General features: G+C 42.2%; 1 protein-coding gene across 2 annotated transcripts in view; it reads left to right on the top strand.

Annotated features, from left to right (window-relative positions):
* Window positions 1-12015, top strand: part of tmem104 (transmembrane protein 104) — a 126120-nt gene that overhangs the window by 22929 nt on the left and 91176 nt on the right. For both annotated transcript variants that reach the window (XM_034190527.1, XM_034190526.1), the window contains exon 4: window positions 10566-10647. In XM_034190527.1, the coding sequence (XP_034046418.1) occupies window positions 10566-10647 (82 nt within the window). The remainder of the gene's footprint in view (window positions 1-10565; window positions 10648-12015) is intronic.

The raw sequence follows: 12015 nt of genomic DNA on the forward strand, positions 1-12015 counted from the left end.
CGTCATTCGCCTGTGGGCAGGCTTTGAGTGAGCACTGGTCCAGCCCCCTCGTCGGATTTTCATTGTCAGGGAAATGGCTGAGCGACTGCCGCTTTGCTCCATGAAAATTTTTTCAGAAACTGTGTGAGACAGCCAGGTGGAAACCATTCGGAAAATTCAGATGGCTTTCTGTGAAGATTCTATCGGCGTCACACAGATTAAGGACCATTACAACCGGATTAAAGATGGCCCACACCGGCGGAGGGCGCGCCGCGCTCCGAGCGGCCATCGACAGGCTGAAACGACCAGATCATTTCCAAAGTGAAGGCTGTGTTGATCCTGGATGTCGTGTGACTACCAGAGAAATCGGAGAAAATGTGGACATCAGCACTTTTGCGGCACATTCCACTGTTACAGGAGATTTTATATATATATATATATATATATATATATATATTTGAACACCCTGCGATTTTGCAAGTTCTCCCACTTAGAAATCATGGAGGGGTCTGAAATGTCCACTGTGAGAGACATAATCTAAAAAAAATATCTGGAAATCACAATGTATGATTTTTTAATAATTTATTTATGTTACTGCTGCAAATAAGTATTTGAACACCTGTGAAAATCAATGTTAATATATGGTACAGTAGCCTTTGTTTGCAATTACAGAGGTCCGTTTCCTGTAGTTTTTCACCAAGTTTGCACACACTGCAGCAGGGATTTTGGTCCACTCCTCCATACAGATCTTCTCCGAATCGTTCAGGTTTGGAGTTTCAGCTCCCTCCAAAGATTTTCTATTGAGTTCAGGTCTGGAGACTGGCCAGGCCACTCCAGGACCTTGAAATGCTTCTTACGGAGCCCTTCCTTAGTTGCCCTGGCTGTGTGTTTGGGGTCATTGTCATGCTGGAAGACCCAGCCATGACCCATCTTCAATACTCTTACTGAGGGAAGGAGGTTGTTTGCCAAAATCTCGCAATACATGACCCCATCCACCATCCCTTCAATACAGTGCAGTCGTCCTGTCCCCTTTGCAGAAGAGCACCCCCAGAGTATGATGTTTCCACCCCCATGCTTCACGGTTGCGATGGTTTTCTTGGGGTTGTTCTCATCCCTCTAAACATGGTAAATGGAGTTGATTCCAAAAAGCTTTATTCTGGTCTCATCTGATCACATGACTTTCTACCATGCCTCCTCTGGATCATCCAGATGGTCACTGGTGAACTTCCTTTGGGCCTGGACATGTGCTGGCTTGAGCAGGGGGACCTTGCTGCCCTGCAGGATTTTAAACCATGACAGCATCATGTTACTAATGTAATCTTTGTGACTGTGGTCCCAGCTTTCTTCAGGTCATTGACCAGGTCCTCCTGTGTAGTTCTGAGCTTTCTCAGAATCATCCTTACCCCACAAAGTGAGATCTTGCATGGAATCCCAGACTGAGGGAGATTGACAGTCATCTTGTGTTTCTTCCACTTTCTAATAAATAATCATAACAGTTGTTGTCTTCTACCAAGCTGCTTGCTTGTTGTCCTGTAGTCCATCCCAGCCTTGTGCAGGTCTACAGTTTTGTGCCTGGTGTCCTTAGACAGCTCTTTTGTCTTGGCTATGGTGGACAGGTTGGATTGTGATTGAGTGTGTGAACAGGTGTCTTTTATACAATCAATCAATCAATTTTTTTATATAGCGCCAAATCACAACAAACAGTTGCCCCAAGGCGCTTTATATTGTAAGGCAAGGCCGTACAATAATTATGTAAAACCCCAACGGTCAAAATGACCCCCTGTGAGCAAGCACTTGGCTACAGTGGGAAGGAAAAACTCCCTTTTAACAGGAAGAAACCTCCAGCAGAACCAGGCTCAGGGAGGGGCAGTCTTCTGCTGGGACTGGTTGGGGCTGAGGGAGAGAACCAGGAAAAAGACATGCTGTGGAGGGGAGCAGAGATCGATCACTAATGATTAAATGCAGAGTGGTGCATACAGAGCAAAAAGAGAAAGAAACAGTGCATCATGGGAACCCCCCAGCAGTCTACGTCTATAGCAGCATAACTAAGGGATGGTTCAGGGTCACCTGATCCAGCCCTAACTATAAGCTTTAGCAAAAAGGAAAGTTTTAAGCCTAATCTTAAAAGTAGAGAGGGTGTCTGTCTCCCTGATCTGAATTGGGAGCTGGTTCCACAGGAGAGGAGCCTGAAAGCTGAAGGCTCTGCCTCCCATTCTACTCTTACAAACCCTAGGAACTACAAGTAAGCCTGCAGTCTGAGAGCGAAGCGCTCTATTGGGGTGATATGGTACTACGAGGTCCCTAAGATAAGATGGGACCTGATTATTCAAAACCTTATAAGTAAGAAGAAGAATTTTAAATTCTATTCTAGAATTAACAGGAAGCCAATGAAGAGAGGCCAATATGGGTGAGATATGTTCTCTCCTTCTAGTCCCCGTCAGTACTCTAGCTGCAGCATTTTGAATTAACTGAAGGCTTTTTAGGGAACTTTTAGGACAACCTGATAATAATGAATTACAATAGTCCAGCCTAGAGGAAATAAATGCATGAATTAGTTTTTCAGCATCACTCTGAGACAAGACCTTTCTGATTTTAGAGATATTGCGTAAATGCAAAAAAGCAGTCCTACATATTTGTTTAGTATGCGCTTTGAATGACATATCCTGATCAAAAATGACTCCAAGATTTCTCACAGTATTACTAGAGGTCAGGGTAATGCCATCCACAGTAAGGATCTGGTTAGACACCATGTTTCTAAGATTTGTGGGGCCAAGTACAATAAAGGTAAAGAGTGTAGAATAAGAGGGTTTCTTAAAGACAAATTAACAGGTCTGTGTGAGCCAGAATTCTTGCTGGTTGGTAGGTGTTTAAATACTTATTTGCAGTAGTAACATACAAATAAATTATAAAAAAAAAAATCATACATTGTGATTTCCGGATTTTTTTTTTTCGATTATGTCTCTCACAGTGGACATGCACCTAAGATGAAAATTTCAGACCCCTCCATGATTTCTAAGTGGGAGAACTTGCAAAACCACCGTGTGTTCAAATACGAGGTCTGTCAATAAAGTAATGGTCCTTTTTATTTTTGTCAAAAACTATATGGATTTGAATCAGGTGCGATTACATCAGCCAACCTTGAACCCTCGGCCGCATTTTCTTCAATTAGTGATGAGTAGTAAGATGTCCTAGCTTTACGGAGGGCTTTTTTATAGACCAACAGACTCTTTTTCCAGGCTAAGTGAAGATCTTCTAAATTAGTATGTATGTATGTATGTATGTATATAATAATGAAAAGGAAATCTATGTATGTATGGGGCACGGTCTGTGTTCAGGGTGAACTGCCACAGTAATTAAGCAATCAATACCAAAGTTGTTATGGTGACTGGGGGGCACCAAGGGGGAGTTCACTGGGGCCCTTAGGTTGAAAGTGCATGTGCGTGAATATATATATATCAATCAATCAATCAATTTTTTTATATAGCGCCAAATCACAACAAACAGTTGCCCCAAGGCGCTTTATATTGTAAGGCAAGGCCATACAATAATTATGTAAAACCCCAACGGTCAAAACGACCCCCTGTGAGCAAGCACTTGGCTACAGTGGGAAGGAAAAACTCCCTTTTAACAGATATATATATATATACTCAACAAAAATATAAACGCAACACTTTTGGTTTTGCTCCAATTTTTTATGAGATGAACTCAAAGATCTAAAACTTTTTCCACATACACAATATCACCATTTCCCTCAAATATTGTTCACAAACCAGTCTAAATCTGTGATAGTGAGCACTTCTCCCTTGCTGAGATAATCCATCCCACCTCACAGGTGTGCCATATCAAGATGCTGATTAGACACCATGATTAGTGCACAGGTGTGCCTTAGACTGCCCACAATAAAAGGCCACTCTGAAAGGTGCAGTTTTATCACACAGCACAATGCCACAGATGTCGCAAGATTTGAGGGAGCGTGCAATTGGCATGCTGACAGCAGGAATGTCAACCAGAGCTGTTGCTCATGTATTGAATGTTCATTTCTCTACCATAAGCCGTCTCCAAAGGTTTTTCAGAGAATTTGGCAGTACATCCGACCAGCCTCACAACCGCAGACCACGTGTAACCACACCAGCCCAGGACCTCCACATCCAGCATGTTCACCTCGAAGATCGTCTGAGACCAGCCACTCGGACAGCTGCTGAAACAATCGGTTTGCATAACCAAAGAATTTCTGCACAAACTGTCAGAAACTGTCACTGCGAAGCTCATCTGCATGCTTGTCGTCCTCATCAGGGTCTTGACCTGACTCCAATTCGTCGTTGTAACCGACTTGAGTGGGCAAATGCTCACATTCGCTGGCGTTTGGCATGTTGGAGAGGTGTTCTCTTCACGGATGATGCGAAGGAGATGTGTTGCACTGCATGAGGCAAATGGTGGTCACACCAGATACTGACTGGTATCCCCCCCCAATAAAACAAAACTGCACCTTTCAGAGTGGCCTTTTATTGTGGGCAGTCTAAGGCACACCTGTGCACTAATCATGGTGTCTAATCAGCATCTTGATATGGCACACCTGTGAGGTGGGATGGATTATCTCAGCAAAGGAGAAGTGCTCACTATCACAGATTTAGACTGGTTTGTGAACAATATTTGAGAGAAATGGTGATATTGTGTATGTGGAAAAAGTTTTAGATCTTTGAGTTCATCTCATACAAAATGGGAGCAAAACCAAAAGTGTTGCGTTTATATTTTTGTTGAGTGTATATATATATATATATATATATATATACACACACACACACACACACACACACACAGCCTTTTATACAGTATTAGATCATGACCCGCTCACTCGAGCCCTCAGGTCAGGTAGCAAGCATCACACTTTACTTACTACATAGTAGCAGCTGGTGATGGTGGACTTTAATTAGAATCCAAATGGGCCAGTGGACACTGCATGTGAGTTCAGGTTTGCGGTTTTTTTTTTGTTTTTTTTACTTAAAATGTACCGTCTGTGTACAGCATGCCGACTTCCCAAGAAGCAAGGGCCGGTAGGTCGTAAAACCCCGAGTGCTAAACGGATGAAATGTAATAGACCTTTAAGTTGGCGGCCATGATTCCAACACTCAAAAAGACAGGACTTGAACCAGATGACCCCAACAACAACCGCCCGATCTCCAACCTTCCATTACTGAGTAAGATTTTGGAAAGAGTAGTGGCTGCCCAGCTACAACACCACATATCCCACCATGAGTTCTTTGAACTGCTCCAATCCAGTTTCAGACCCCATCTTAGCATTGAAACGGCTCTCATCAAAATCACAAATGACCTCCTCATTGCTGCAGATAATGGCCTTGTCTCCACCCTTCACCATCCTCCTGGACCGCTCCGCTGCCTTCGATACCATTCCATCTTCCTCTCCTGTTTCTCTGAGTTCATCGGCCTTACTGGCACTGCACTCTCCTGGTTCCAGTCCTACCTCTCTACCCAGAAACAATACTTCACTTTGCAAGGTTCCAACTCCACCATAGCAGTAGTTAACCATGGTGTTCCCCAGGGATCTGTCCTTGGCCCCCTCCTCTTAACCATCTACTTGCTCCCTTTTTGTCAGATCATCCGTAACCATGGACTCAGTTTTCACTGTTATGCTAATGACACTCAACTGTATATCAGCACCAAGCCCTCCTCGCAACTCCCACCAATAAAACTCAACAACTGTATGCAGGATATCAAAACTTGGATGACCACCAACCTACTGAAACTTAACACCAACAAGACAGAGCTCATGGTGGAGGCCCCAGCACCACTGCTCAAAAAGGTTGGAGACCTCACCTTGGTCATTGATGGCTGCACCACCTCCCCAACATCCGAAGTGCGGAACCTGGGTGTCATTCTGGATTCCACACTCTCATTCAGTTCCCATATCAAGAGCATCACCAAATCTTCCTTTTTCCAGCTGTGTAATATTTCAGCACTCCGGCCGTCACTCACTGAAACACTCATCCATGCTTTCATCACCTTCCATCTAGGTTACTGCAATGCGGTCCTGTCTGGGCTGCTCAACAAGGCCCGAGACAGAACTCAGCTGCCAGGGTGCTAACTCACACCAAGCCCTGACAGCACATCGCCCCAATCCTTAAGAAACTCCACTGGCTCCCAGTCAAAGAACGCATCAGCTACAAAATCCTCCTCCTCACCTACAAATCACTCCACTCACACCCAAGTACATCACCGACATCCTCCACCCCTACTCCCAGTCACGGCCCTTGTGCTCCACCAGCAAGGACTTACTCTCCACTCTCCGCACCAGACTCAGAACCGTTGGAGATAGGGTTTTCTGTTTACTGCCCCTACCCTCCGGAACATCCTGCCCCCTCTCATCCGTTCTGCCACTTCTCTGACACAGTTCCAAAAGCTCCTCAAAACGCACCTCTCTCTCTCTTCTCTCTTTCCTATCGTCCCTAACTCCCCCCCGCCTTCTACCTCCCTTCTCCCACAGTGCAATGCAACTTGCTACACCTCAACTAAAATTACATGAAATATGCATTGACATGGAAAAATTATTCTTTATTATCCATGAGTAGAACGGGTGACTTGGCTCGTATTTTATATATAGATATACAGTTGTATGCGAACTTTTGGACACCCCTGATGATTTTCATGATTTTCCTTTATAAATCATTTGTTGTTTAGATCAGTAATTTCAGTTAAATATATCATATAGTAGACAAACAGTGATATTTGAGAAGTGAAATGAAGTTTATAGGATTTACAGAAAGTGTGCAATAATTCTTTAAACAAAATTAAGCAGGTGCGTAAATTTGGGCACCCCAACAGAAAAAAATACATCAGTATTTTAGTAGATCCTCCTTTTGCAGAAATAAGAGCCTCTAAGTGCTTCCTGTAGCTTCCAATGAGTCTGGATTCTGGTTGAAGGTATTTTGGACCATTCTTCTTTACAAAACATCTCAGGTTTGTTGGTTTCTGAGCATGGACAGCCCGCTTAAAGTGTTTTTCTTGGAATGCTGTGTTCTTTTTCAGCCATGCATACCACCCCTTATGTCCAGATAACTCAATTTTAGTTTAATCAGTCCACAGCACCTTATTCCAAAATGAAGCTGGCTTGTCCAAATGTACTTTAGCATACCTCAAGCGGCTCTGTTTGTGGCATGTTTGCAGAAAAGGCTTCCTCTGCATTACAGCATCTCTTTGTCAAAGTGCACTGTATAGTTGAACGATGCACAGAGACACTATCTGCAGCAAGATCATGTTGTATGTCTTTGGAGCAGGTCTGTGGGTTGACTATGACTGTTCTCACCATCCTTCACTTCAGCTTATCTGAGATTTTTCTTGGCCTGCCACTTCAGCCCTCAACTAGTACTGTGCCTGCGGTCTTCCATTTCCTCACTATGTTCCTCACAGTGGAAACTGACAGCTGAAATCTCTGAGATAGCTTTTAGTATCCTTCCCCTAAACCATGATGTTGAACAGTATTTGTTTTCAGGTCATTTGAGAGTTCTTTAGAGGCTCCCATGTTGCCACTCATTAGAAGAGATGCAAAGAGGGGAAACATTTGCAAATGGCCGCCTTAAATACCTTTTCTCATGATTGGATTCACCTGTGTAAGGAGGTCAAGGGTAGGGATGGGTATCGAGAACCGGTTCCTTTCGTTAAGAAATGATTTGATCCACAGACATCAATAACCTTTTTGCTTAACTATTCCCTTATCGGTCCTTCAGAGTGGCTGTTGTTTTTGGGGGTGTTTGTCAGGAAAATGGTAATTTCTCTACATTGATTACAGACCCTACAGCGGGTCTGTAATCAGCTTTTCTGCAGTGCGGCTTTGCTTTGAACCTTGAACCAATCAAAGCAGTGATTCGCAGATCCAAGCAGTGCTTTGATCTATTGCTTCATTGCTTTTTTTTTTCTTTCGTTTTATCTTAATTTTCCCCCGCTAAAACCGTAAAGAGCATATGTCTGTGAGTAATATTTACCTTTTTTATGTTAAACCGACCTGTTATGGTCTTCTGAAACAATTGATAGATGTATTTTATAACTTAAAAACAGGACCGATGCTAATGCGTTAGCATGTTAGCATTTTCAATGGTAAAGTTAGCATTAAGCAGTTGCAGCTGTCAGCACGTTCGGGTGCATTTGTTTTCTGTATAATTAGTGTTTGTTGTTGTAAAAGAGTCAAATGTATTACAAATTGTAATATGTTTTTAATTTATTTTTGTTTATATATTAAGAGCAACCACAACAATAATGTAATAATAACTAATCTAATGATTAGTTATTATGTACAATTTTAGAGAAAGAGACAACAAGAACCTGAATAAAAACACAACTGAAAATATAAAACCAACTAACAATGAACATATATAAGGATATGTCATTCAAAGCGCATATTAAACAAATATGTAGGACTGCTTTTTTGCATTTACGCAATATCTCTAAAATCAGAAAGGTCTTGTCTCAGAGTGATGCTGAAAAACTAATTCATGCATTTATTTCCTCTAGGCTGGACTATTGTAATTCATTATTATCAGGTTGTCCTAAAAGTTCCCTAAAAAGCCTTCAGTTAATTCAAAATGCTGCAGCTAGAGTACTGACGGGGACTAGAAGGAGAGAACATATCTCACCCATATTGGCCTCTCTTCATTGGCTTCCTGTTAATTCTAGAATAGAATTTAAAATTCTTCTTCTTACTTATAAGGTTTTGAATAATCAGGTCCCATCTTATCTTAGGGACCTCATAGTACCATATCACCCCAATAGAGCGCTTCGCTCTCAGACTGCAGGCTTACTTGTAGTTCCTAGGGTTTGTAAGAGTAGAATGGGAGGCAGAGCCTTCAGCTTTCAGGCTCCTCTCCTGTGGAACCAGCTCCCAATTCAGATCAGGCAGACAGACACCCTCTCTACTTTTAAGATTAGGCTTGAAAACTTTCCTTTTTGCTAAAGCTTATAGTTAGGGCTGGATCAGGTGACCCTGAACCATCCCTTAGTTATGCTGCTATAGACGTAGACTGCTGGGGGTTCCCATGATGCACTGTTTCTTTCTCTTTTTGCTCTGTATGCACCACTCTGCATTTAATCATTAGTGACTGATCTCTGCTCCCCTCCACAGCATGTCTTTTTCCTGGTTCTCTCCCTCAGCCCCAACCAGTCCCAGCAGAAGACTGCCCCTCCCTGAGCCTGGTTCTGCTGGAGGTTTCTTCCTGTTAAAAGGGAGTTTTTCCTTCCCACTGTAGCCAAGTGCTTGCTCACAGGGGGTCGTTTTGACCGTTGGGGTTTTACATAATTATTGTATGGCCTTGCCTTACAATATAAAGCGCCTTGGGGCAACTGTTTGTTGTGATTTGGCGCTATATAAAAAAATTGATTGAATTGATTGATAAATGCATACATACAGAAATGTGTTTCCTGTGAACACCAAGTGACTCTTACACCTCCATTTCATCCCTGTCTTATTTAAGTTTAATGACAGTTTGTTTTGGTCAAACCATATTTTCAATGTGTTAATTTCTTCAGTGATTTCCTCCAGAACTATCTGCCAAGCTTGAAAACTGCTGCATCCTAAGTTGGGTTTTTTTTTTTTCCTCACCAAAATGGATGCTGCACTCACTGCAGTTTATTGGCTGGAATAGCCCCAGATTGTATTTCAGAGCTTCTAGAATTCAAACATTTTTGTGCAGGTGGTGTTGGGGGGTAATTTTGGGTTTCAGCTTTTTTTGTTTTTCACCACTTTCATCGCTTTTGTGCAGATTAAAGTTACTAACTGGGACTCCTGTCTTGTTGCGAGAAAGAAATGAGAATCGTCCTCCGTTCTGTTCACACAGCTAAAAACGCTGCGCGGCTCTCTGACGAGTCAAGTTAGAACGATAGAGTCCAGTCGGAATTAATAACATCAAAGTGAAACACCGTTTTGTTTATTTTTATCTATGTCCAGAGATCAAGTATACAGTGACCATTTTATATTTATTTACTTTAAGACTCAGTGAAATACATAGAACCTTGCAAAGCCTACTTTTAGTACAAAATTTGAGGTATCGATAAGGGAATCGATAAGGAATCGGATCGATAAGCAGAATCGATTAATGGCATCGATATCGATAAAATCTTATCAATACCCATCCCTAATCAAGGGTTAATGAGCTTACGAAACCATTTGTATTCTAATCATTAGTGCTAAATGTATTCAAATCAGTAAAATGACAAGGGTGCCCAAATTTATGCAGCTGCCTAATTTTGTTTAAAGAATTATTCCACACTTTCTGTAAATACTAGAAACTTAATTTCAGTTCTCAAATGTCAGTGTGCTCATCTCCTATATCCAAATATATACTGACATTTCTGAGCCAGACCACCAGTGATTTATAAAGGAAAATCATGAAAATTATCAGGGTGCCCAAACTTTTGCATACATAATTTTGAATATCTGGCTTGAGGCCTGTTTTTATTTTGGCTACATCCTGATTGTTTTAGGGGTCATGTAAAGAATCTAAAAATGTTGGTTTCGGTTTAATTTTTTGCGGGGTGAGGGAATTGTGCTTTTGGCTTATCTTTCACTCTCTCTATCTCAACAGTTACATGACTACCACCTTTGTGATAGAGGCAATGGCGGCAGCCAACGCTCAGCTGCGCTGGAAAAGGCGAGAGCAGGAAGACGTAAGAAACTAAACTTTCTTTGACATCACCAGACATTACTGCAATCAAATGTCATTAGACTTGCTTTGGTCACCCTGCCATCACTGTAGCCCCAGTTTCCTTTTCTGAGCTCTCACAATTTGCACCCAATGTGATCTTCTGCAGCTGTAGTTACACGTATTTATTTTTTTTTTAAATCTTGTACATATAAAACACAGGTCATGGGATTTTTTGGTGACTTAAATTATAATTTTGGAGTCATTTTTTCTGCATTCCACACGTGTGTGTGTGTGTGTCTGTGTGTGTGTGTACACAGTGGCATAAAAAGTATTTAGTCAGTCTCAGATTGTGCAAGTTCTCCTGCTTCGAAAAATGAGAGAGGTCTGTAATTTTCAACATAGGTACACTTCAACTGTGAAAGACAAAATGAGAAAAAAAAATCCAGGGAATCGCACTGTAGGATTTATAAATGATTTATTTGTAAGTTATTGTGGAAAATAAGTATTTGGTCAGTAACAAAAGTTCAACTAAATACTTTGCAGCATAATCTTTGTTGGCAATGACAAAGGTCAAACGTTTCCTGTAAGTCTTGACCAGGTTTGCACACACTGTAGCTGGTGTTTTGGCCCATTCCTCCATGCAGATCTCCTCTAGAGCAGTGATGTTTTGGGGCTGTTGCTGGGCAACACAGACTTTCAACTCCCTCAACAAATTTTCTATGGGGTTGAGGTCTGGAGACTGGCTAGGCCACTCCAGGACCTTGAAATGCTTTTTACGGAGCCACTCCTTCGTTGCCCGAGCAGTGTGTTTGGGATCATTGTCGTGCTGGAAGACCCAGCCACGTTGCATCTTCAATGCTCTCACTGATGGAAGGAGGAAATGTTCTATTTTGGTTTCATCTGACCACATGATATTCTCCCAGTCCTCTTCTAGATCATCCACATAATCTCTGGCATACCAGACGGGCCTGGACACGTACTGGCTTAAGCAGGGAAACTCGCCTGGCACTGCAGGATTTGAGTCCCTGTCTGCATATTGTGTAGCCTTTGTTACTTTGGTCCCAGCTCTCTGCAGGTCATCAGGTCCCTCCGTTGTCATTCTGGGATTTTTGTTTACCGTTCTCATGATCATTTTGACCCCACGGGATAAGATCTTGCGTGGAGCCCCAGATCGAGGGAGATTATTAATGGTCTTGTATGTCTTCCATTTTCTTACAATTGCTCCCACAGTTGATTTATTCACACCAACCTGCTTGACTATTGTAGATTCACTCTTCCCAGCCTGGTGCACATCTACAGTTTTCTTTCTGGTGTCCTTCGACAGCTCTTTAGTCTTGGCCATGGTTGACTTTGGAGTCTGACTGTTTCAGGCTGTGGATAGGTGTCTTTT

The sequence above is a fragment of the Thalassophryne amazonica genome, chromosome 16, assembly GCF_902500255.1.
Source record: "Thalassophryne amazonica chromosome 16, fThaAma1.1, whole genome shotgun sequence".
Classification (NCBI taxonomy): domain Eukaryota; kingdom Metazoa; phylum Chordata; class Actinopteri; order Batrachoidiformes; family Batrachoididae; genus Thalassophryne; species Thalassophryne amazonica.